General features: G+C 46.1%; 1 protein-coding gene across 8 annotated transcripts in view; it reads right to left on the bottom strand.

The window, feature by feature from the left end:
* The window catches only part of AKAP13 (A-kinase anchoring protein 13), a 532570-nt gene that overhangs the window by 86586 nt on the left and 418164 nt on the right, over positions 1–27820 (bottom strand). For 5 of the 8 annotated variants that reach the window (XM_063925738.1, XM_063925740.1, XM_063925739.1 and 2 more), the window contains 5 exons: positions 17969–18327; positions 10428–10481; positions 9443–9505; positions 8132–8327; positions 7343–7454 (listed from right to left, as the gene is read on the bottom strand). In XM_063925738.1, coding sequence (XP_063781808.1) covers positions 7343–7454; positions 8132–8327; positions 9443–9505; positions 10428–10481; positions 17969–18327 — 784 coding nt within the window. The remainder of the gene's footprint in view (positions 1–7342; positions 7455–8131; positions 8328–9442; positions 9506–10427; positions 10482–17968; positions 18328–27820) is intronic. The other 3 variants (XM_063925741.1, XM_063925746.1, XM_063925742.1) reach the window with 2 other exon arrangements.

The following is a 27820-nucleotide window of genomic DNA, read 5'->3' as shown; positions in this document are numbered from 1 at the left end:
ATGTCTTTGCATGTTTATTAAATTAACATTTCTACACATGAGAATCCATTTTCTCTTTGCATATGCTGAGCTGGTGAAATCAGAGCTATAAAGTGAAGAGGAAACTGATGTCCATATAAGGAGTGTAAACCTGTTTTAAATTCTTTACCACACAGTGGTTGCATATATTTCTTTGAAGGGGGGCGCCTTGTTAAGAGGGTTCACAAGCACATTTTCTCTAGATATCTTTTGAGTGTATTGGAGGGACACTCTTTGTTTGAATCCACCAGACTAGGCTGCCCTATTGTTTTTCGCGCATAAGATTTATCACCTTAAGTATTTTACATACACGGAGTTTCCTTGTTGATGTTTATCATTCCTGCTATCATTTGGACGCTGAGATGATGGTCTGTTCGAACAATTTTCTAAACTTTTTCCACATTTTGCTTGTTTTTGATGTGCAATGCCTTCCGGTATGTTCATAGTCAACATTGTCACGACCATCACTAAATCTTTTATGCCGCTCAAATACACATGCACATGACATAAAATCTGCCCCATGAGCCTCGGTTAGCATACAGAAAGTTTTGGTGGGTGTTTTGTTCAACTTATCTAAACATTTTAAGTTAACATGTTGCTCTACTTTTGAACTAAGCATTTTTATGTCACACAGGAAAAATAAGAATTTACTTACCGATAATTCTATTTCTCGTAGTCCGTAGTGGATGCTGGGGACTCCGTAAGGACCATGGGGAATAGCGGCTCCGCAGGAGACTGGGCACAAAAGTAAAGCTTTAGAACTACCTGGTGTGCACTGGCCCCTCACCCTATGACCCTCCTCCAAGCCTCAGTTAGGATACTGTGCCCGGACGAGCGTACACAATAAGGAAGGATTTTGAATCCCGGGTAAGACTCATACCAGCCACACCAATCACACCGTACAACTCGTGATCTAAACCCAGTTAACAGCATGATAACAGAGGAGCCTCTAGAAAAGATGGCTCACTACAGCAATAACCCGATTTTTTGGTAACAATAACTATGTACCAGTATTGCAGACAATCCGCACTTGGGATGGGCGCCCAGCATCCACTACGGACTACGAGAAATAGAATTATCGGTAAGTAAATTCTTATTTTCTCTAACGTCCTAAGTGGATGCTGGGGACTCCGTAAGGACCATGGGGATTATACCAAAGCTCCCAAACGGGCGGGAGAGTGCGGATGACTCTGCAGCACCAAATGAGAGAACTCCAGGTCCTCCTCAGCCAGGGTATCAATTTTGTAGAATTCTACAAACGTATTTGCTCCTGACCAAGTAGCTGCTCGGCAAAGTTGTAAAGCCGAGACCCCTCGGGCAGCCGCCCAAGATGAGCCCACCTTCCTTGTGGAGTGGGCATTTACAGATTTTTGGCTGTGGCAGGCCTGCCACAGAATGTGCAAGCTGAATTGTACTACAAATCCAACGAGCAATAGTCTGCTTAGAAGCAGGAGCACCCAGCTTGTTGGGTGCATACAGGATAAACAGCGAGTCAGATTTTCTGACTCCAGCCGTCCTGGAAACATATATTTTCAGGGCCCTGACAACGTCTAGCAACTTGGAGTCCTCCAAGTCCCTAGTAGCCGCAGGCACCACAATAGGTTGGTTCAGGTGAAACGCTGAAACCACCTTAGGGAGAAACTGAGGACGAGTCCTCAATTCCGCCCTGTCCGAATGGAAAATCAGATAAGGGCTTTTACAGGATAAAGCCGCCAATTCTGACACGCGCCTGGCCCAGGCCAGGGCCAACAGCATGACCACTTTCCATGTGAGATATTTTAACTCCACAGATTTAAGTGGTTCAAACCAATGTGACTTTTGGAAACCAAAAACTACATTGAGATCCCAAGGTGCCACTGGAGGCACAAAAGGAGGCTGTATATGCAGTACCCCTTTTACAAACGTCTGAACTTCAGGGACTGAAGCTAGTTCTTTTTGGAAGAAAATTGACAGGGCCGAAATTTGAACCTTAATGGACCCCAATTTCAGGCCCATAGACACTCCTGTTTGCAGGAAATGTAGGAATCGACCCAGTTGAATTTCCTCCGTCGGGCCTTACTGGCCTCGCACCACGCAACATATTTTCGCCAAATGCGGTGATAATGTTTTGCGGTTACATCCTTCCTGGCTTTGATCAGGATAGGGATGACTTCATCCGGAATGCCTTTTTTCCTTCAGGATCCGGCGTTCAACCGCCATGCCGTCAAACGCAGCCGCGGTAATTATTGGAACAGACAGGGTCCTTGCTGGAGCAGGTCCCTTCTTAGAGGTAGAGGCCACGGATCCTCTGTGAGCATCTCTTGAAGTTCTGGTTACCAAGTCCTTCTTGGCCAATCCGGAGCCACGAATATAGTGCTTACTCCTCTCCATCTTATCAATCTCAGTACCTTGGGTATGAGAGGCAGAAGAGGGAACACATACACTGACTGGTACACCCACGGTGTTACCAGAGCGTCTACAGCTATTGCCTGAGGGTCCCTTGACCTGGCGCAATACCGGTCGAGTTTTTCCCAACGGTTTATAATCATATGGAAGACTTCTGGGTGAAGTCCCCACTCTCCCGGGTGGAGGTCGTGTCTGCTGAGGAAGTCTGCTTCCCAGTTGTCCACTCCCGGAATGAATACTGCTGACAGTGCTATCACATGATTTTCCGCCCAGCGAAGAATCCTTGCAGCTTCTGCCATTGCCCTCCTGCTTTTTGTGCCACCCTGTCTGTTTACGTGGGTGACTGCCGTGATGTTGTCCGACTGGATCAACACCGGCTGACCTTGAAGCAGAGGTCTTGCTAAGCTTAGAGCATTGTAAATGTCCCTTAGCTTCAGGATATTTATGTGAAGTGATGTCTCCAGGCTTGACCATAAGCCCTGGAAATTCCTTCCCTGTGTGACTGCTCCCCAGCCTCGCAGGCTGGCATCTGTGGTCACCAGGACCCAGTCCTGAATGCCGAATCTGCGGCCCTCTAGAAGATGAGCACTCTGCAACCACCACAGGAGGGACACCCTTGTCCTTGGTGACAGGGTTATCCGCTGATGCATCTGAAGATGCGACCCGGACCATTTGTCCAGCAGGTCCCACTGGAAAGTTCTTGCGTGGAATCTGCCGAATGAGATTGCTTCGTAGGAAGCCACCATTTTACCCAGAACCCTTGTGCATTGATGCACTGAGACTTGGCTCGGTTTTAGGAGGTTCCTGACTAGCTCGGATAACTCCCTGGCTTTCTCCTCCGGGAGAAACACCTTTTTCTGGACTGTGTCCAGGATCATCCCTAGGAACAGAAGACGAGTCATCGGAACCAGCTGCGATTTTGGAATATTGAGAATCCAATCGTGCTGCCGCAACACTACCTGAGATAGTGCTACACCGACCTCCAACTGTTCCCTGGATCTTACCCTTATCAGGGAATCGTCCAAGTAAGGGATAACTAAAATTCCCTTCCTTCGAAGGAATATCATCATTTCGGCCATTACCTTGGTAAAGACCCGGGGTGCCGTGGACCATCCATACGGCAGCGTCTGAACTGATAGTGACAGTTCTGTACCATAAACCTGAGGTACCCTTGGTGAGAAGGGTAAATTGGGACATGAAGGCAAGCATCCTTGATGTCCCGAGACATCATGTAGTCTCCTTCTTCCAGGTTCGCAATCACTGCTCTGAGTGACTCAATCTTGAATTTGAACCTCTGTATGTAAGTGTTCAAAGATTTTAGATTTAGAATCGGTCTCACCGAGCCGTCCGGCTTCGGTACCACAACAGTGTGGAATAATACCCCGTTCCCTGTTGCAGGAGGGGTACCTTGATTATCACCTGCTGGGAATACAGCTTGTGAATGGCTTCCAAAACTGTCTCCCTGTCAGAAGGAGACATCGGTAAAGCCGACTTTAGGAAACGGCGAGGGGGAGACGTCTCGAATTCCAATTTGTACCCCTGAGATATCACCTGAAGGATCCAGGGGTCTACTTGCGAGTGAGCCCACTGCGCGCTGAAATTCATTGAGACGGGCCCCCCACCGTGCCTGATTCTGCTTGTAAAGCCCCAGCGTCATACTGAGGGCTTGGCAGAGGCGGGAGAGGGTTTCTGTTCCTGGGAACTGGCTGATTTCTGCAGCCTTTTTCCTCTCCCTCTGTCACGGGGCAGAAATGAGGAACCTTTTGCCCGCTTGTCCACGAAAAGACTGCGCCTGATAATACGGCGTCTTCTCATGTTGAGAGGCGACCTGGGGTACAAACGTGGATTTCCCAGCTGTTGCCGTGGCCACCAGGTCTGAAAGACCGACCCCAAATAACTCCTCCCCTTAATAAGGCAATACTTCCAAATGCCGTTTGGAATCCGCATCACCTGACCACTGTCGTGTCCATAACCCTCTACTGGTAGAAATGGACAACGCACTTAGACTTGATGCCAGTCGGCAAATATTCCGCTGTGCATCACGCATATATAGAAATGCATCTTTTAAATGCTCTATAGGCAAAAATATACTGTCCCTATCTAGGGTATCAATATTTTCAGTCAGGGAATCCGACCATGCCAACCCAGCACTGCACATCCAGGCTGAGGCGATTGCTGGTCGCAGTATAACACCAGTATGTGTGTAAATACCTTTTAGGATGCCCTCCTGCTTTCTATCAGCAGGATCCTTAAGGGCGGCCATCTCAGGAGAGGGTAGAGCCCTTGTTCTTACAAGCGTGTGAGCGCTTTATCCACCCTAGGGGGTGTTTCCCAACGCACCCTAACCTCTGGCGGGAAAGGATATAATGCCAATAACATTTTAGAAATGATCAGTTGTTATCGGGGGAAAACCACACATCATCACACACCTCATTTAATTTCTCAGATTCAGGAAAACTACAGGTAGTTTTTCCTCACCGAACATAATACCCCTTTTTGGTGGTACTCGTATTATCAGAAATATGTAAAACATTTTTCATTGCCTCAATCATGTAACGTGTGGCCCTACTGGAAGTCACATTTGTCTCTTCACCGTCGACACTGGAGTCAGTATCCGTGTCGGCGTCTATATCTGCCATCTGAGGTAACGGGCGCTTTAGAGCCCCTGACGGCCTATGAGACGTCTGGACAGGCACAAGCTGAGTAGCCGGCTGTCTCATGTCAACCACGGTCTTTTATACAGAGCTGACACTGTCACGTAATTCCTTCCAACAGTTCATCCACTCAGGTGTCGACCCCCTAGGGGGTGACATCACTATTACAGGCAATCTGCTCAGTCTCCACATCATTTTCCTCCTCATACATGTCGACACAAACGTACCGACATACAGCACACACACAGGGAATGCTCTGATAGAGGACAGGACCCCACTAGCCCTTTGGGGAGACAGAGGGAGAGTTTGCCAGCACACACCAGAGCGCTATATATATACACAGGGATAACCTTATATAAGTGTTTTTCCCCTTATAGCTGCTGTATCTTTAATACTGCGCGTAATTAGTGCCCCCCCTCTCTTTTTTAACCCTTTCTGTAGTGTAGTGACTGCAGGGGAGAGCCAGGGAGCTTCCCTCCAACGGAGCTGTGAGGGAAAATGGCGCCAGTGTGCTGAGGAGATAGGCTCCGCCCCCTTATCGGCGGCCTTATCTCCCGTTTTTCTATGTATTCTGGCAGGGGTTAAATGCATCCATATAGCCCAGGAGCTATATGTGATGCATTTTTTGCCATCCAAGGTGTTTTTATTGCGTCTCAGGGTGCCCCCCCCCCAGCGCCCTGCACCCTCAGTGACCGGAGTGTGAAGTGTGCTGAGAGCAATGGCGCACAGCTGCAGTGCTGTGCGCTACCTTGTTGAAGACAGGACGTCTTCTGCCGCCGATTTTCCGGACCTCTTCTGTCTTCTGGCTCTGTAAGGGGGCCGGCGGCGCGGCTCTGGGACCCATCCATGGCTGGGCCTGTGATCGTCCCTCTGGAGCTAATGTCCAGTAGCCTAAGAAGCCCAATCCACTCTGCACGCAGGTGAGTTCGCTTCTTCTCCCCTTAGTCCCTCGATGCAGTGAGCCTGTTGCCAGCAGGTCTCACTGAAAATAAAAAACCTAAAACTAAACTTTTCACTAAGCAGCTCAGGAGAGCCACCTAGTGTGCACCCTTCTCGTTCGGGCACAAAAATCTAACTGAGGCTTGGAGGAGGGTCATAGGGTGAGGGGCCAGTGCACACCAGGTAGTTCTAAACCTTTACTTTTGTGCCCAGTCTCCTGCGGAGCCGCTATTCCCCATGGTCCTTACGGAGTCCCCAGCATCCACTTAGGACGTTAGAGAAACACAACTTACTTGAACGCTGTGCGAGGGGTGAAACTCTTACAAAACCATTTTGGGATACTCCAAGGTCAATGTCCTCCTATTCCCTTTAAACTCACGCAGTATGGTTTATTTTTATAAGTATAGTCTCACTATTTAATAGCCACAACTCGTAGATGCTGAAATTAAGGGGCAATTCCAAGTGATGTAGTTAATATTGGCATCCCGCCCGCCGGGATTTCATACCACACACGATTTAAATGTCTTATGGGCGCCCGTACCGTTAGACGGGACGATATATGCTAAGATTTGTTCCGGTGTCGAGCACCCATTATTTTCGTGCTGATCGCAAAAAAAATAAATTGACTTTTGAAAAGCAGAACTTTTTCTGCTCGCCTGTGGCATGAGTGCCCGGACGGAGGAGCAACAACTGAGTTGCTACGTCAGACGCAGGGCATCCAAACAAAACATTTGAATCGCCCCCTAAATATTCTTTTAGGGTAATTCCCCTTCAGACTGCTCTATTTGGAGCAAGTACGGTAAGGGTTTCTCTAAAGGTGAGAACACTTTCCTTTTCCAGAAAAAGCAGACTACAGAACAGTGCTGAGATATAAGCCATCAGGATTTCCCAATAAGGGCACATACGTTCTCTGCACAATTCTCCAGCATCTTAGTCTTGAATAGGTGGAATTGCAATATGCATGTATTGGTTAGTGCCTCAGAATAGAAAATGAGCTGGCAAAACTTTTACCACTAAATAAAATGATGGGTTGGGCTAGTGGTTGTTATCTTGCAGATCATGCTTCAATATCAAAGTAATTCATACTTCTGTGCTGGCCATACAAAAGCCATGAACCAGACGGCTCAGTGTATGTCGCTATATGGGAACCTTACACTGTTACAGACAGCTGGGATCACAGACAGTGGTACGAGCAGAAGTGTTTAAATGCCATTTTGGAACAGGGTTAACAACCCATAATACATGTACTCAACGACCAGTGTTTATGCTCAGATATAAGTGACACATTGCAATACCTGGAAAAACATCACCTATAAATAATAAAAAACGTGACTCATTTTACTCACTGTCCACAAGTGGGTTGGCTATTGCTGTAAGCGACATAGACTTTGATAAGTGAGGAGCAGAAACTGAACCGGAGTAAACAAATCCCCGAAAGTGAGTATTTCCACCTCCAGTCTGAAAGAATAAGCAGTTATTCACAATTAAGCGAATAATAATATTATTAATAATAATAATAATAATAATAATAATGGGAATTTAATGCAGTCTGCAAAGTTTAAAGAAAATGGTACACAAAACTGAAAAATCCACAGACTGTATGACCCTTGGCCTAATCACAGGCGGTACGGCCATGCACCCTTAGGAAAAAAATCCAAAAAACAATTGTATTGTCACACTGCAGCCCAGCACACAGCAGCATGTGCTGCGCTGAGGAGAAGAGCTGCAGCTGTTCCTGCCAAGTAAGGGGGAGGGGGACCAGCCCCCCATCAGACCTGGACCCGGGTAATTAGTACCCACCCCCAACCCTTACCCGTCCCGGCACCACTGCCCTTGGCCAATGATAGAGGAGAAAGCGGACTGTTATTCAAATACACACTTTACAACAGTGGACACAGTAGAGCATCTCTAACTGCACAGAATGCTGAATCTTGAAATTGATGTGGCTGCAGTACAGTGCACCAAGTTCCACTACTATCAGCTAAGAATGGCAAACAGTGGGCACAGGCTCATTAAAACTGGACAGGTGAATATTAGAAAAAAATGCCTTGTCTGACGAACCTTGGTTTCTGCTAGAACATACACATATACTGTACATACCAGATTTTTTTTCTCCCTACTAACAATGTATTTACCTCAAGTTTAGATCTGTGCTTCCTCTGATCAGGTTCTTGCTCCTCTTCTGTCAGGGAAATCAAGGACCCACGGTCCTCTCCTTCGTATGTTGATCTTCCAGTTCTCTTGCTAGAGTCAGCAGCAGAGGAGGAGTTACAAGTGGTAGCTGGGTTTTTCTCATTATCCACATCGGCAGCAAGGCCCTCCAAGCTGTAACTAAACAGAGACCATGCAGTTATATTAACTGGACAACAAAACAGTAAGGACTTTAACGTTTAAGTGTGACGCTGACATTCACAGAAATCAGCATGGCAATTATTGATTTGACGAGAGATAAGCAAAACACCACATTAGTTACACAAAAATTATACTGGCAGTATATATTATTTTGCCATGTAGCAAAGATAAATATTTATTTCTTTACAATGTATTGCAAAAAAAAAAGTTTTGGTTATTTTCATTGTCGCAATATATCAGTATTGAGATCATTTGGGCACCGCAGCAATTACTCAGTTAACCTTAGAATATGAGGACGCTACAATGTAAGTGATGTACCTTCCACAAACTATACAGGACCTAGTGGCCAAATTGTAATAAAAATTCAGAAACAGTTACATGGCATTGCCAAACTTTTTTAAACATATTGCTCGAGTAGGAAAAATAATTAACTTTATCCTACAGAGTAGAACTCTGGTGCTTTCTTGTGTGACAGATTCAACTTTATTGAGAGGTCATCTCAGGGATCCTTCATACAGTGAGTGGTCATCACAGCGGCAAACAAGCGGCATAAAAAGCAATACCATCGCTAACTAATAACAAAATGTTAATTGTCTTGGCAGATTGTTTAGTCCAGCCGGTTACCTAAAGCACACAGACAGCAGAGAGCAGCACATGGCAGAATTGCACCAATGACTTTACAGAGTTACGGCCACATCGCAAACAGACTGGGCACACTTAAAGCAGAAAGACCACACTGTGCATATTACTGCAAGAGGAAACGAACGCCAACATAGGTTAATGTGTGCTTTTTATTCATGCACTCAATATGCGCCTATTGCCTGCACACAAGCATTCAATGATTTTGCCAGCTATATCAATGTATTGCACTGCCTATCAATTCACTAAGACCTAATGTTTCAGTGAGGTCACTTATGTAGTTCCCAGTGAAAGGTTTGGCAGATTTGTAATATTGGTACAGCCATTAAATGGCCGCCGGCACTCTGCATAAGAGGTGCACATTAAACATTAGCAAAGCTGCTGCGTAGAAATAGCTTTTGCCCTGAGCATAAAAAAAGCAAAAGTAATTCCCTATCCATCTCCAAATACTATACCTTCTATAATTAAAGGCACCACCCATAGAAGTGAATTGTACATCTGATGGACACCAGCTCATACTGAGAAGAGCGACCACAAAGAGAGGGGAAAAGGTAATATGTTAATAGATGATGTGACATGGCAACGCACAAATGGTGTCTCGTGATGTATTAATAAGGCACTAGAGACAAGTAAAGAATAAAAGGGCAGTGAAACCTAAAGTACAAGATCAACAGGCAGGAATCCCCAATATACTGTATGTGTACAGGTCTCCTTGCTGTTACAGAAAATAAACTGGTGTTGTGTGTATTCTTGTTCGCAATCTGAGGGCAAGCTAGAAACAATCATTTAAGTTTCAAGTGGTTAGGTGTTATAATCGAGTTATTTCCACTGGGACTTTGAATTGTGCTAACATCCCCTGAATGATAAAGGATGCCTATGTGGTGACATGTACAAAAGCGGTCTGAACAAGACTCCTGGGAAGATCTATCAAACCTTCTAAGGAGGACAAGTGGAGAAGTTGCACGCAGCAACCAATCAGATTTTTGCTATCATTTATCAGCTACATTCTAAAAGAGTATAGGTAGGAGTGGACTGGTTGCTAAGGCCAAATTCGCCAATGTCCTGTTTACAAGGTTTGATTCACCTCCCCTTTATCACCTGGTAACCAAGGAAAACCAAATTCAGGGGGACAGTGATCTAGGCTTCCAAAAACTGGATCAAGTTGCTTCAGGGTTTAAGTAATTTAGTCCCGAAAAAGGTGTCTTCCGTCTTCTCTAATGTGGCAGGGTCCTATAAAGGACCTACTAAGTGATTTTCAGAAAGGGTACAAAACCGATCTGTATGCTGTATGTTGTGTACTATACATTACACTGATTTTAAAAGTAATTATCTATGTCAGGTGAAACTGGAGACTTACGCCAGCCTTTGTTAATATGGGAACGTACTGACATGGTTAGTAGAGGTGTATAAAGGAAGAGAGGAGGATTGTTATTTTGATACCTTCTTCTATGAGCTGTTGGCTTCCTTATAACATCCCCCAGAACTCGCAATGAACTGAAAATGAATCATTGAGATGGATCAGCACTGGTCAAAAGAGAATGAATGAAATAATGGGGACAGGAGAGGGTAGGGAAGGTGCATAGGAACAAATGCTGGGTAACCAGAAATCAGACGATCCTAGCTGGTTGCTTCCACTGCACTGCATATTGGTAAGGACTTTGCAATACTCGTCTTCTGAAATAGTACTCTGTCATTTCTACCAAGTAATTTCTTGTTCCCTGGACATGCTCCAAATTCATAAAAGCAATGCTGAAAACTGTTTAAATCAACTGATGCAGAAGTCGTTTGGCCCCATCTGTTATGCATTAGCTGTAATTGCTACGTCCGTGGACTTCATTAGTATCTGAAGCTCATTATGCCTTCTCAGTGTTCTGTACTTTCCATACAAGCAACCGTCATCTTACGTTTGCATAGTCAATCCCACTGAGCAGGAATCACACAACAGAGAGAACAAGTCACCAGAGAAGACCTAATCCTTGGAGGCCAATAGTTAAATCTATTCATACCAAAATAACAGATGAATGTCCTTACAACATAAGACCAGAAAAGGATCCGGAAAAATTACGAAGCTGCAAGAAATGTATTTTATAATGATCATCAATCATAGATTGAGATAAGATTTGACACTGATTCCTATATCACATCACCTGACACAGATATAATGCAATCCCATGTCCGTATCAGTCTCCTAATTATAGCACCATGATTTCAGTCATTAGAATGACCCATTGTAAATTGGTCATATTTTCAAAAGGTTACACTATTTATTCACTACTAACTACAGTACTCACTCTATCTGCCCCCTCTATTTATATTGCCTTACAGGTTGTGAGCAAAGAACACCCCTGTATTATTTTAATAGTAAGGACTTCTTTGACACACGTGTGATGGCTATATTACATTGCTAGCTCTTCACCTTCAGCTTGCACTTGAAGCTAATTTATTTATTAGACCCTGTTCCATAATTTGGGGGGTAAAAATAAGAATTTACTTACCGATAATTCTATTTCTCGTAGTCCGTAGTGGATGCTGGGGACTCCGTCAGGACCATGGGGAATAGCGGCTCCGCAGGAGACAGGGCACAAAAATAAAGCTTTAGGATTAGGTGGTGTGTACTGGCTCCTCCCCCTATGACCCTCCTCCAAGCCTCAGGATACTGTGCCCGGACGAGCGTACACAATAAGGAAGGATATTGAATCCCGGGTAAGACTCATACCAGCCACACCAATCACACTGTACAACCTGTGATCTGAACCCAGTTAACAGTATGACAACGTAGGAGCCTCTGAACAGACGGCTCACAACAAATAACAACCCGATTTTTTTGTAACAATAACTATGTACAAGTATTGCAGACAATCCGCACTTGGGATGGGCGCCCAGCATCCACTACGGACTACGAGAAATAGAATTATCGGTAAGTAAATTCTTATTTTCTCTAACGTCCTAAGTGGATGCTGGGGACTCCGTCAGGACCATGGGGATTATACCAAAGCTCCCAAACGGGTGGGAGAGTGCGGATGACTCTGCAGCACCGAATGAGAAAACTCAAGGTCCTCCTCAGCCAGGGTATCAAATTTGTAGAATTTTGCAAACGTGTTTGCCCCTGACCAAGTAGCAGCTCGGCAGAGTTGTAATGCCGAGACCCCCCGGGCAGCCGCCCAGGATGAGCCCACTTTCCTTGTGGAATGGGCCTTGACAGATTTAGGTTGTGGCAAGCCTGCCACAGAATGTGCAAGTTGAATTGTGCTACAAATCCAACGAGCAATCGTCTGCTTAGAAGCAGGAGCACCCATCTTGTTGGGTGCATACAATATAAACAGTGAGTCAGACTTTCTGACTCCCGCCGTTCTTGAAATATATATTTTCAATGCCCGGACCACGTCCAACAACTTGGAATCCTCCAACTCGTTAGTAGCCGCAGGCACCACAATAGGCTGGTTCAGGTGAAACGCTGACACCACCTTAGGCAGAAAATGAGGACGCGTCCGCAGTTCTGCCCTGTCCGTATGGAAAATCAGATATGGGCTCTTATATGATAAAGCCGCCAATTCTGATACTCTCCTGGCTGAAGCCAGGGCCAGTAGCATGGTTACTTTCCATGTAAGATACTTCAACTCCACCGATTTGAGCGGCTCAAACCAATGGGATTTGAGAAAATCCAAGACTACATTAAGATCCCACGGTGCCACTGGGGGCACAACCGGGGGCTGTATATGTAGTACTCCTTTTACAAAAGTTTGGACTTCAGGAACTGAAGCCAATTCTTTCTGGAAGAAAATCGACAGGGCCGAAATTTGAACCTTAATGGACCCCAATTTGAGGCCCATAGACAATCCTGTTTGCAGGAAATGTAGGAATCGACCCAGTTGAAATTCCTCCGTGGGGGCCTTCCTGGCCTCACACCACGCAACATATTTTCTCCAAATGTGGTGATAATGTTGTGCAGTCACCTCCTTCCTGGCTTTTACCAGTGTAGGAATGACCTCTTCCGGAATGCCTTTTTCCCTTAGAATTCGGCGTTCAACCGCCATGCCGTCAAACGCAGCCGCGGTAAGTCTTGGAATAGACACGGTCCCTGCTGAAGCAGGTCCCGTCTTAGAGGTAGAGGCCACGGATCCTCCGTGAGCATCTCTTGAAGTTCCGGGTACCAAGTTCTTCTTGGCCAATCCGGAGCCACTAGTATCGTTCTTACTCCCTTTTGCCGTATAATTCTCAGTACTTTTGGTATGAGAGGCAGAGGAGGGAACACATACACTGACTGGAACACCCACGGTGTTACCAGAGCGTCCACAGCTATTGCCGGAGGATCTCTTGACCTGGCGCAATACCTGTCCAGTTTTTTGTTGAGGCGGGACGCCATCATATCCACCATTGGTTTTTCCCAACGGTTCACAATCATGTGGAAGACTTCTGGATGAAGTCCCCACTCTCCCGGGTGTAGATCGTGTCTGCTGAGGAAGTCTGCTTCCCAGTTGTCCACTCCCGGAATGAATACTGCTGACAGTGCTATCACATGATCTTCCGCCCAGCGAAGAATCCTTGCAGCTTCTGCCATTGCTGTCCTGCTTCTTGTGCCGCCCTGTCTGTTTACGTGGGCGACTGCCGTGATGTTGTCCGACTGGATCAACACCGGCTGACCCTGAAGCAGGGGTTTTGCCAGACTTAGAGCATTGTAAATCGCTCTTAGCTCCAGTATATTTATGTGAAGAGACATCTCCAGGCTTGACCATACTCCCTGGAAGTTTCTTCCCTGTGTGACCGCTCCCCAGCCTCTCAGACTGGCATCCGTGGTCACCAGGACCCAGTCCTGTATGCCGAATCTGCGGCCCTCTAACAGATGAGCACTCTGCAACCACCACAGAAGAGACACCCTTGTCCGTGGCGATAAGGTTATCCGCTGATGCATCTGCAGATGCGATCCGGACCATTTGTCCAGCAGATCCCACTGAAAAGTTCGTGCGTGGAATCTGCCGAATGGAATCGCTTCGTAAGAAGCCACCATCTTTCCCAGGACTCTTGTGCATTGATGCACAGACACTGTCCCTGGTTTTAGGAGGTTCCTGACAAGTTCGGATAACTCCCTGGCTTTCTCCTCCGGAAGAAACACCTTTTTCTGAACCGTGTCCAGAATCATTCCCAGGAACAGCAGACGTGTCGTCGGGGTCAACTGAGATTTTGGAAAATTCAGAATCCACCCATGTTGTTGCAGCACTAGTTGGGTTAGTGCTACTCCGTCTTCCAGCTGTTCTCTGGACCTTGCCCTTATCAGGAGATCGTCCAAGTAAGGGATAATTAATACGCCTCTTCTTCGTAGAAGGATCATCATTTCGGCCATTACCTTGGTAAAGACCCGAGGTGCCGTGGACAATCCAAACGGCAGCGTCTGAAACTGATAATGACAGTTTTGCACCACGAACCTGAGGTACCCTTGATGTGAAGGGCAAATTGGGACATGCAGGTAAGCATCCTTTATGTCCAGGGACACCATAAAGTCCCCTTCTTCCAGATTCGCTATCACTGCTCTGAGTGACTCCATCTTGAACTTGAATTTTTGTATGTACAGGTTCAAAGATTTCAGATTTAGAATAGGTCTTACCGAGCCGTCCGGCTTCGGTACCACAAATAGCGTGGAGTAATACCCCTTTCCCTGTTGTAGGAGGGGTACCTTGACTATCACCTGCTGAGAAAACAGCTTGTGAATGGCTTCCAATACCGTCGCCCTGTCTGAGGGAGACGTTGGCAAAGCAGACTTTAGGAACCGGCGAGGGGGAGACTTCTCGAATTCCAACCTGTAACCCTGAGATACTACCTGCAGAATCCAGGGGTCCACCTGTGAGCAAGCCCACTGTGCGCTGAAATTCTTGAGTCGACCCCCCACCGCTCCTGAGTCCGCTTGTAAGGCCCCAGCGTCATGCTGAGGGCTTTGCAGAACCCTGGGAGGGTTTCTGTTCCTGGGCAGGGGCTGCTTGCTGCCCTCTCTTACCCCTTCCTCTGCCCCGAGGCAGATATGACTGTCCTTTTGTCTGCTTGTTCTTATAGGACCGAAAGGACTGCGGCTGAAAAGACGGTGTCTTTTTCTGTTGGGAGGGGGTCTGAGGTAAAAAAGTGGATTTTCCGGCAGTTGCCGTGGCCACCAGATCTGATAGACCGACGCCAAATAATTCCTCCCCTTTATACGGCAATACTTCCATATGTCGTTTGGAATCCGCATCACCTGACCACTGTCGCGTCCATAAACTCCTTCTGGCAGATATGGACATCGCATTTACTCTCGATGCCAGAGTGCAAATATCTCTCTGCGCATCTCGCATATAAAGGAAAGCATCCTTTAATTGCTCTATAGTCAATAAAATACTGTCCCTATCCAGGGTATCAATATTTTCAGTCAGGGAATCCAACCAGACGACCCCAGCACTGCACATCCAGGCTGAGGCGATGGCTGGTCGCAGTATAACACCAGTATGTGTGTATATACTTTTTAGGGTAGTTTCCAGTCTCCTATCCGCTGGATCCCTGAGGGCGGCCGTATCAGGAGACGGTAACGCCACTTGTTTTGATAAGCGTGTGAGCGCCTTATCCACCCTAGGGAAAGGGTATAATGCTAATAACTTTTTTGAAATTAGCATTTTTCTATCTGGGTTAACCCACGCTTCATCACATACATCATTTAATTCCTCTGATTCAGGAAAAACTACAGGTAGTTTTTTCACCCCCCACATAATACCCCTTTTTGTGGTACTTGTAGTATCAGAGATATGCAAAGCCTCCTTCATTGCCGTGATCATATAACGTGTGGCCCTACTTGAAAATACGTTTGTTTCATCACCGTCGACACTAGATTCAGTGTCTGTGTCTGGGTCTGTGTCGACCGACTGAGGTAAAGGGCGCTTTACAGCCCCTGACGGTGTCTGAGACGCCTGGGCAGGTACTAACTGGTTTGCCGGCCGTCTCATGTCGTCAACTGATTTTTGTAATGTGCTGACATTATCACGTAATTCCATAAACAAAGCCATCCATTCCGGTGTCGACTCCCTGGGGGGTGACATCACCATTATCGGCAATTGCTCTGCCTCCACGCCAACATCGTCCTCATACATGTCGACACACACGTACCGACACAGCAGACACACAGGGAATGCTCTTATCGAAGACAGGACCCCACTAGCCCTTTGGGGAGACAGAGGGAGAGTTTGCCAGCACACACCCAAGCGCTATAATATATATGGGAACAACCTTATATAAGTGTTGTTCCTTATAGCAGCTTAAATATATCCAATATATCGCCAAAAAATGCCCCCCCTCTCTGTTTTACCCTGTTTCTGTAGTGCAGTGCAGGGGAGAGTCCTGGGAGCCTTCCTCACAGCGGAGCTGAGCAGGAAAATGGCGCTGTGTGCTGAGGAGAATAAGCCCCGCCCCCTATTTCGGCGGGCTTTCCTCCCGTAGTTTTAGATAACTGGCATGGGTTAAATACATACATATAGCCTTAATGGCTATATGTGATGTATTCTTTTGCCATAAGGTATTAAAATATTGCTGCCCAGGGCGCCCCCAGCAGCGCCCTGCACCCTCCGTGACCGCTTGGTGTGAAGTGTGTGACAACAATGGCGCACAGCTGCAGTGCTGTGCGCTACCTTCATGAAGACTGAAGAGCCTTCTGCCGCCTGTTTCCGGACCTTCAATCTTCAGCATCTGTAAGGGGGGTCGGCGGCGCGGCTCCGGGACGAACCCCAGGGTGAGACCTGTGTTCCGACTCCCTCTGGAGCTAATGGTGTCCAGTAGCCTAAGAATCCAATCCATCCTGCACGCAGGTGAGTTGAAATTCTCTCCCCTAAGTCCCTCGATGCAGTGAGCCTGTTGCCAGCAGGACTCACTGAAAATAAAAAACCTAAAAAACTTTTTCTAAGCAGCTCTTTAAGAGAGCCACCTAGATTGCACCCTGCTCGGACGGGCACAAAAACCTAACTGGGGCTTGGAGGAGGGTCATAGGGGGAGGAACCAGTACACACCACCTAATCCTAAAGCTTTATTTTTGTGCCCTGTCTCCTGCGGAGCCGCTATTCCCCATGGTCCTGACGGAGTCCCCAGCATCCACTTAGGACGTTAGAGAAATTAGATGCTGTAATTTACCTTGGGCTAGTTGGACTGCCAGGGCTATTTAATTAGAGCCGGTTGCAATTAGCAAGGATTTCTTTTAGATTCTTAGCAGGCTCGAAAAAAGAAATCTGCGTTAAATGCCTTGATGGAGAGTGCCGCAAATGTTTTAACCCATAGGTCCGGTAACTTATGCTACATTCTAAGGGCTAACGTGCATTAGCGGGGTAATTTACCGGCTGACAAAAAGGGTCTGTAGTTGAATAGACCCAAGCGTTAAAGACCAAGGTTACCACACTTTTTCCCCCATGGTAAATGATTGCATCTTATTGAATTCCCCCTTAATTCAGCTTGGTACTACTTCACCGGGAAGTTGAACTGTCACTTGGTAAGGACGATTAAATGTGGTAAGATGAAATGTGTGCCAACTTCAATACTTTTGCAAACTTGGTAGATGAAACATTTTATGCATGACTTGTGTTAAGAAGTCATTTGTTTAATAACTGAATATGCCATAATGGTGTGATTTTGCAATAAATCATGGATTATATAATTTCACTATCTCAACAGTTAAGATCAATGGCCAAATGTGGGATAAACAGCAAAAGGAGCAAACTCTATTTTATCCATATACAGTCAATTTGTACGCCATTACTGTAAATCTCCCCTGTATTTCAACTTGCGGAAGAGATTTTCCACTGCCTCGGCTTTACACATCCAAAAACCACATAGCAATCATTTTGACACTTATGTTGTGCGGTATGAAAACAACACTATTAAGGTTTCTAAGACTCTACATCAGAATTTCCACTTTCCATAGGTGTCTGTAGCAGTTGTTCCAGAACTAAAGAAGTTCAGAGTTTAAAGTGATAAAACACTGCTCTCACCTCCTGCGGTTGATTTCAGCATCATTGCTGCTAGGCTTTCCTGGCTCCCAGCTATGCCTCCGGAAAGGAGAAAGAGAGCGAATGGCACTCTTCGACCGAGTGGTGTGTGGAGACACTTCTGTAATATTGTCCATCTCCTCTCCTTCAACCTCGGACACTATAGAGTTCTCGCACTCCCTCTCCTCTACAGATGCAGTCACCGTGCTGCTACAACTGCTGTCCAAGCTGTGCCGTTCTCTGTGCTTTTTCACGTTACGAGGAATGGAGATGTCGCTTCCATGGGACGATGTCCTCTCTAGAGAAGTAGTGTCATCTGAACCAGAGCTGGTAGCATCACACAAAGATTGTTCCTCTTCAAGCTGGAAATACAAAAGGACACAACTTAATCAATGATCTCCTTCCTGCATTAAACTATGGCGAAAGCCAAACTGAAGAGTGTATTACCTGGAAACAACGGTATTACCACAATAAAGTCATATTTAAATTATTCCCAAACATCAGTTGGAAATGTATAAAGGTCACATGTTTTTTAAAAGTAGGTAAGAGCACTGATCATTTTATAGAATTGCACACATGGTCATGGTCTATGGAGGCTACAGTATAGAATGAGGTTTAAACTATTTCCTTTGCCAGTTAATGGGACTATGTACTGTACTGTAGTCTTGTGCTAGAGAACATCTACAATTCTACAAGCATGGTAACACAGTTTTAAACCCTAGTGGAAGCTCCGAGGCACCAACACTGAACTAATCTTCTGAGGAAAGCAAGACGCCTATCTACTGAGCTTATTAAAAGAACAAAGAGGGTGGCAGTGTGGGAACAGAAAAGTTACTTTCTCACATTTAAAAATATGTCATTATTGAAGTGCACTGTAGGAAGTACTATTCCAGAAATTCTTGTGTCATGGTCAAAGAAATCCTTCCTAATATGTACAGTAGCTATATTCTGCACTAAACATCTAAATATATACACTATATATACTATATATGGGCACTTTATAAAGTACAACCTTATAGTATTGGGTGGGATTCATGCCCCCTTTGCCCCAGAAAAGTCTGAATGCTTAATGGCATGAATGAGCAAGGTTCTGGAACCTTTCCTTACAGAACCTGGTCCATGGTGACACGAAAGCATCATATACTTGTAGTTGCTGCAGATTTGTCAGCTGCACAATTATGCTATAAAATCCATGGTCAGCAACAATACACAGGTAGGCTCTGGCATTTAAATGATGCTCAAATAAAAACCAGCTTTGCCTTCAACCCTTCAAACAGGACCTCAAACTCAATTATTTTCCAAAGTCTATTACTCCCTCCCTCATAACTCTTCAAAACCCCACTCTGCACCCCATTCCCTTTAATTGTAAACCCACAGCACCACTTAGAAATCTCAGCTTGAAAAAGGGCACATAGCTGTCCAAAACGTTGCAGTTTGTATCCAGATGCTTGAATAAACGTTTTGATATTTGACATTACCATATATCCTTATATTACTATATATATCTATATAGACCCGGGATGGGGAACCTTCGGCCTTCCACCTGTTGTTGAACTACACATCCCAGCATGCCGATCAACAGTTTTAGTATGGCCAAATAGCAAAACTGTAGCAATGCATGCTGGTATGTGTAGTTCAACAACAGCTGGAGGGCCGAAGGTTCCCCATCCCTGATATAGACAATACTGTGCAAAAGTTTTAGGCAGGTGTGGAAAAAAATACTGCAAAGTAAGAATGCCTTCAAATATAGAAATGTTAATAGTTTACTTTTATCAATTAACAAAATGCAAAGTGAATGAACTGAAGAGAAATCTAAATCAAATTAATATTTGGTGTGACCACCCTTTGCCTTCAAAACAGCATCAATTATTCTAGGTACGCCTGCACAAAGTCGGGGATTTTGTAGGATTATGGTCAGGTGTATGATTAACCAATTATACCAAACAGTTGATAATGATCATCATTTTCATATGGGGATTTGGTCAGGATTAATGGTGTCCTCAATGCACGTATTTATCCATCATGCAATACCATCAGGGAGGCATCTCATTGGCTCAAAATTTATTCTGCAGCAGAACAACCCTAAACATATAACCAACAACATATAGAAAACAAGGAGTCCTGGAAGTGATGATATGGCCCCTATAGAGCCCTGATCTGGGATTACATGATGAAACAGAAGGATTTGAGCAAGTCTACAGCCACAGAAAATCTGTGGTCAGTTATCCAAGATGTTTGGAACAACCTCCCTGCCGAGTTTCTTCAAAAATTGTGTGCAAGTGTACCTAGAAAAACTGTTGATGTTTTAAAGGAAAAGGGTCGTCACACCAAATATTGATTTTATTTAGATTTCTCTTCTGTTCATTCACTTTGCATTTTGTTAATTGATAAAAATAAACTATGAACACTTCTATTTTTAATAGCATTCTTACTTTGCAGCATTTTTTCCACACCTGCATTAAACTTTTGCACCGTACTGTGTATGTATTTTATTTATATTTTATATATACATACATATATTCACAACTGTGTAAATTGAAAAAACGCGAGATCGACTATTACCTGCACGGTGTTACCCTGTCCGATTATTACAGGGAACGGCTTATCCCGAGGGGCTTTCGGGTTAAGAACATTCCCACGATTGGGAGGTATAACCCCGACTTTTGCCGCAAGTGGGCGGCGATACTTAACAAATGTTCTTTCGACCTGATCCTATTGGTCATAGATGAATCCTCAAAAGAGCTATTTAAAATAAAGACCCAGATCAGTGCATTGGAAGAGCTTCATTTATCCAAATTACAAGCGGACACTAATACCCTTTGGTTACCAAAATTACAAGAACAGGTGGATAAGTACCGGACGGAACTTATTAAGTTCAAAAAAGCTAAATTAGCCACGGTCCAGAAAGATTATTCAGAACAAAGAGTATACAGCTGGGTTAATAATCGGGCCACCGGATCTTAAACCTTTAGGAGACGCAGGTTCCAGAAAAGGCCAGTCAGGGATACTGATTCATCAAGCGGTGGAACTTCAGCACAAAGTGATCAGGAATGTGCTGGGCGCAGTGGTCCCTACCTCTTCACAAAAACCCCCTTTAGGGGTGATTACTCGGGCAAAGCCAGATACACCAACAGAACTAGGACCAGACGAGGCTGCCAGTGGGCCCGTGAGGGCAAAAAATAAGAATTTACTTACCGATAATTCTATTTCTCGTAGTCCGTAGTGGATGCTGGGGACTCCGTCAGGACCATGGGGAATAGCGGCTCCGCAGGAGACAGGGCACAAAAATAAAGCTTTAGGATTAGGTGGTGTGTACTGGCTCCTCCCCCTATGACCCTCCTCCAAGCCTCAGTTAGGATACTGTGCCCGGATGAGCGTACACAATAAGGAAGGATATTGAATCCCGGGTAAGACTCATACCAGCCACACCAATCACACCGTATAACTTGTGATCTGAACCCAGTTAACAGTATGACAAACGTAGGAGCCTCTGAACAGACGGCTCACAACAATAACAACCCGAATTTGTTTGTAACAATAACTATGTACAAGTATTGCAGACAATCCGCACTTGGGATGGGCGCCCAGCATCCACTACGGACTACGAGAAATAGAATTATCGGTAAGTAAATTCTTATTTTCTCTAACGACCTAAGTGGATGCTGGGGACTCCGTCAGGACCATGGGGATTATACCAAAGCTCCCAAACGGGCGGGAGAGTGCGGATGACTCTGCAGCACCGAATGAGAGAACTCAAGGTCCTCCTCAGCCAGGGTATCAAATTTGTAGAATTTTGCAAATGTGTTTGCCCCTGACCAAGTAGCAGCTCGGCAGAGTTGTAATGCCGAGACCCCCCGGGCAGCCGCCCAGGATGAGCCCACTTTCCTTGTGGAATGGGCCTTGACAGATTTAGGTTGTGGCAAGCCTGCCACAGAATGTGCAAGTTGAATTGTGCTACAAATCCAACGAGCAATAGTCTGCTTAGAAGCAGGAGCACCCATCTTGTTGGGTGCATACAATATAAACAGTGAGTCAGACTTTCTGACTCCCGCCGTTCTTGAAATATATATTTTCAATGCCCGGACCACGTCCAACAACTTGGAATCCTCCAAATAGTTAGTAGCCGCAGGCACCACAATAGGCTGGTTCAGGTGAAACGCTGACACCACCTTAGGCAGAAAATGAGGACGTGTCCGCAGTTCTGCCCTGTCCGTATGGAAAATCAGATATGGGCTCTTATATGATAAAGCCGCCAATTCTGATACTCTCCTGGCTGAAGCCAGGGCCAGTAGCATGGTTACTTTCCATGTAAGATACTTCAACTCCACCGATTTGAGCGGCTCAAACCAATGGGATTTGAGAAAATCCAAGACTACATTAAGATCCCACGGTGCCACTGGGGGCACAACCGGGGGCTGTATATGTAGTACTCCTTTTACAAAAGTTTGGACTTCAGGAACTGAAGCCAATTCTTTCTGGAAGAAAATCGACAGGGCCGAAATTTGAACCTTAATGGACCCCAATTTGAGGCCCATAGACAATCCTGTTTGCAGGAAATGTAGGAATCGACCCAGTTGAAATTCCTCCGTGGGGGCCTTCCTGGCCTCACACCACGCAACATATTTTCTCCAAATGCGGTGATAATGTTGTGCAGTCACCTCCTACGTGGCTTTTACCAGTGTAGGAATGACCTCTTCCGGAATGCCTTTTTCCCTTAGAATTCGGCGTTCAACCGCCATGCCGTCAAACGCAGCCGCGGTAAGTCTTGGAATAGACACGGTCCCTGCTGAAGCAGGTCCGGTCTTAGAGGTAGAGGCCACGGATCCTCCGTGAGCATCTCTTGAAGTTCCGGGTACCAAGTTCTTCTTGGCCAATCCGGAGCCACTAGTATCGTTCTTACTCCTTTTTGCCGTATAATTCTCAGTACCTTTGGTATGAGAGGCAGAGGAGGGAACACATACACTGACTGGAACACCCACGGTGTTACCAGAGCGTCCACAGCTATTGCCGGAGGATCTCTTGACCTGGCGCAATACCTGTCCAGTTTTTTGTTGAGGCGGGACGCCATCATATCCACCATTGGTTTTTCCCAACGGTTCACAATCATGTGGAAGACTTCTGGATGAAGTCCCCACTCTCCCGGGTGTAGATCGTGTCTGCTGAGGAAGTCTGCTTCCCAGTTGTCCACTCCCGGAATGAATACTGCTGACAGTGCTATCACATGATCTTCCGCCCAGCGAAGAATCCTTGCAGCTTCTGCCATTGCTGTCCTGCTTCTTGTGCCGCCCTGTCTGTTTACGTGGGCGACTGCCGTGATGTTGTCCGACTGGATCAACACCGGCTGACCCTGAAGCAGGGGTTTTGCCAGACTTAGAGCATTGTAAATCGCTCTTAGCTCCAGTATATTTATGTGAAGAGACATCTCCAGGCTTGACCATACTCCCTGGAAGTTTCTTCCCTGTGTGACCGCTCCCCAGCCTCTCAGACTGGCATCCGTGGTCACCAGGACCCAGTCCTGTATGCCGAATCTGCGGCCCTCTAACAGATGAGCACTCTGCAACCACCACAGAAGAGACACCCTTGTCCGTGGCGATAAGGTTATCCGCTGATGCATCTGCAGATGCGATCCGGACCATTTGTCCAGCAGATCCCACTGAAAAGTTCGTGCGTGGAATCTGCCGAATGGAATCGCTTCGTAAGAAGCCACCATCTTTCCCAGGACTCTTGTGCATTGATGCACAGACACTTTCCCTGGTTTTAGGAGGTTCCTGACAAGTTCGGATAACTCCCTGGCTTTCTCCTCCGGAAGAAACACCTTTTTCTGAACCGTGTCCAGAATCATTCCCAGGAACAGCAGACGTGTCGTCGGGGTCAACTGAGATTTTGGAAAATTCAGAATCCACCCGTGTTGTTGCAGCACTAGTTGGGTTAGTGCTACTCCGTCCTCCAGCTGTTCTCTGGACCTTGCCCTTATCAGGAGATCGTCCAAGTAAGGGATAATTAATACGCCTCTTCTTCGCAGAAGAATCATCATTTCGGCCATTACCTTGGTAAAGACCCGAGGTGCCGTGGACAATCCAAACGGCAGCGTCTGAAACTGATAATGACAGTTTTGCACCACGAACCTGAGGTACCCTTGATGTGAAGGGCAAATTGGGACATGTAGGTAAGCATCCTTTATGTCCAGGGACACCATAAAGTCCCCTTCTTCCAGATTCGCTATCACTGCTCTGAGTGACTCCATCTTGAACTTGAATTTTTGTATGTACAGGTTCAAAGATTTCAGATTTAGAATAGGTCTTACCGAGCCGTCCGGCTTCGGTACCACAAATAGCGTGGAGTAATACCCCTTTCCCTGTTGTAGGAGGGGTACCTTGACTATCACCTGCTGAGAAAACAGCTTGTGAATGGCTTCCAATACCGTCGCCCTGTCTGAGGGAGACGTTGGCAAAGCAGACTTTAGGAACCGGCGAGGGGGAGACTTCTCGAATTCCAACCTGTAACCCTGAGATACTACCTGCAGAATCCAGGGGTCCACCTGTGAGCAAGCCCACTGTGCGCTGAAATTCTTGAGTCGACCCCCCACCGCCCCTGAGTCCGCTTGTAAGGCCCCAGCGTCATGCTGAGGGCTTTGCAGAACCCTGGGAGGGCTTCTGTTCCTGGTCAGGGGCTGCTTGCTGCCCTCTCTTACCCCTTCCTCTGCCCCGAGGCAGATATGACTGTCCTTTTGTCCGCTTGTTCTTATAGGACCGAAAGGACTGCGGCTGAAAAGACGGTGTCTTTTTCTGTTGGGAGGGGGTCTGAGGTAAAAAGGTGGATTTTCCGGCAGTTGCCGTGGCCACCAGATCCGATAGACCGACGCCAAATAATTCCTCCCCTTTATACGGCAATACTTCCATATGTCTTTTGGAATCCGCATCACCTGACCACTGTCGCGTCCATAAACTCCTTCTGGCAGATATGGACATCGCATTTACTCTCGATGCCAGAGTGCAAATATCTCTCTGAGCATCTCGCATATAAAGGAAAGCATCCTTTAATTGCTCTATAGTCAATAAAATACTGTCCCTATCCAGGGTATCAATATTTTCAGTCAGGGAATCCAACCAGACGACCCCAGCACTGCACATCCAGGCTGAGGCGATGGCTGGTCGCAGTATAACACCAGTATGTGTGTATATACTTTTTAGGGTAGTTTCCATTCTCCTATCAGCTGGATCCCTGAGGGCGGCCGTATCAGGAGACGGTAACGCCACTTGTTTTGATAAGCGTGTGAGCGCCTTATCCACCCTAGGGGGTGTTTCCCAGCGCGCCCTAACCTCTGGCGGGAAAGGGTATAATGCTAATAACTTTTTTGAAATTAGCATTTTTCTATCTGGGTTAACCCACGCTTCATCACATACATCATTTAAATTCCTCTGATTCAGGAAAAACTACAGGTAGTTTTTTTTTTACCCCCCACATAATACCCCTTTTTGTGGTACTTGCAGTATCAGAGATATGCAAAGCCTCCTTCATTGCCGTGATCATATAACGTGTGGCCCTACTTGAAAATACGTTTGTTTCATCACCGTCGACACTAGATTCAGTGTCTGTGTCTGGGTCTGTGTCGACCGACTGAGGTAAAGGGCGCTTTACAGCCCCTGACGGTGTCTGAGACGCCTGGGCAGGTACTAACTGGTTTGCCGGCCGTCTCATGTCGTCAACTGATTTTTGTAATGTGCTGACATTATCACGTAATTCCATAAACAAAGCCATCCATTCCGGTGTCGACTCCCTGGGGGGTGACATCACCGTTATCGGCAATTGCTCTGCCTCCACACCAACATCGTCCTCATACATGTCGACACACACGTACCGACACAGCAGACACACAGGGAATGCTCTTATCGAAGACAGGACCCCACTAGCCCTTTGGGGAGACAGAGGGAGAGTTTGCCAGCACACACCCAAGCGCTATAATATATATGGGAACAACCTTATATAAGTGTTGTTCTTTATAGCAGCTTAAATATATCAAAATATCGCCAAAAAAATGCCCCCCCTCTCTGTTTTACCCTGTTTCTGTAGTGCAGTGCAGGGGAGAGTCCTGGGAGCCTTCCTCACAGCGGAGCTGAGCAGGAAAATGGCGCTGTGTGCTGAGGAGAATAAGCTCCGCCCCCTATTTCGGCGGGTTTTTCTCCCGTAGTTTTAGATAACTGGCATGGGTTAAATACATACATATAGCCTCAATGGCTATATGTGATGTATTCTTTTGCCATAAAGGTATTAAATATTGCTGCCCAGGGCGCCCCCAGCAGCGCCCTGCACCCTCCGTGACCGCTTGGTGTGAAGTGTGTGACAACAATGGCGCACAGCTGCAGTGCTGTGCGCTACCTTCATGAAGATTGAAGAGCCTTCTGCCGCCTGTTTCCGGACCTTCAATCTTCAGCATCTGTAAGGGGGGTCGGCGGCGCGGCTCCGGGACGAACCCCAGGGTGAGACCTGTGTTCCGACTCCCTCTGGAGCTAATGGTGTCCAGTAGCCTAAGAATCCAATCCATCCTGCACGCAGGTGAGTTGAAATTCTCTCCCCTATGTCCCTCGATGCAGTGAGCCTGTTGCCAGCAGGACTCACTGAAAATAAGAAACCTAAAAAACTTTTTCTAAGCAGCTCCTTAAGAGAGCCACCTAGATTGCACCCTGCTCGGACGGGCACAAAAACCTAACTGAGGCTTGGAGGAGGGTCATAGGGGGAGGAGCCAGTACACACCACCTAATCCTAAAGCTTTATTTTTGTGCCCTGTCTCCTGCGGAGCCGCTATTCCCCATGGTCCTGACGGAGTCCCCAGCATCCACTTAGGACGTTAGAGAAAGACAATACAAAAAGAAAACTTAGTTTTCAACCTTTCTGATAGGTCCTTGACTGAGCATGAACTGGCAGTACTAAATAAGGGACTCTCTTTTGTTCCTACATCTAATTTTGATGCATTTACCAATAGTGTTGATGTTTATAAATTTGGTAGACAGCTACGTCTTAGGGAACACTTTGGTGAATCTAGCACACAGTATCTTAAAACGCCTAATTTTCATAACAAATCCACGTATGATCCCCCCTCTACCAACACCGCCATTAAGGTATTTGTACAGCGTTTGGATAATGAGGTCATAAATGCAAGTAAGCTGAATATTAAACATCATAATCTTTCATCTGCTGAACGTAAGGCATTAAGAGACCTCAGTGCATATCAAGACATTGTAGTTCGGGTGGCCGATAAGGGTGGGGGTTTGGTGGTACAAAATGTGGAGGATTATAGGGCTGAGGCGTTAAGACAACTGTCGGACACCAATGTATATAGACAACTTGATCAAGACCCTACAGAGTCTTTTCAGCAGGAACTTTTCCAAGTCCTGGACGCAGCTGTAAGTGATGGGTTGTTAGATCCTAAGCATAGGGATTCCCTTAAGCGGTATTGGCCCAAGATACCGGACTTTTATTTAATCCCTAAACTGCACAAAAATCCCCAAAAGCCGCCGGGGAGACCTATAATTGCGGCAAGGGATTCTATCTACTATGCAGTATCTCAATTTCTTGACCATTACTTGCAGCCTGTGGTCCAGGCTGAGGAAACATTCCTTAAGGATACTACAGCTTTCTTATTGAAATTACAAAAGCTCAACCCGGTGGCAGCACAAACTATTATGTGCACCATAGACGTAGTTAGTCTCTATACTAACATCCCCCATGAACGGGGTTTGCAAATCCTTAGGTCTTTTCTTACAGGTAATGTACATTACAAGGGCCCAGACCTAGACTTGTTCCTCACATTGATGGAATTGACACTAAAGAGAAATTACTTTCTGTTTGATGGTTCAT

This window comes from Pseudophryne corroboree, chromosome 6, assembly GCF_028390025.1.
Source record: "Pseudophryne corroboree isolate aPseCor3 chromosome 6, aPseCor3.hap2, whole genome shotgun sequence".
Taxonomy (NCBI): Eukaryota; Metazoa; Chordata; class Amphibia; order Anura; family Myobatrachidae; genus Pseudophryne; species Pseudophryne corroboree.
This window is presented reverse-complemented; position numbering and strand designations above follow the sequence as displayed.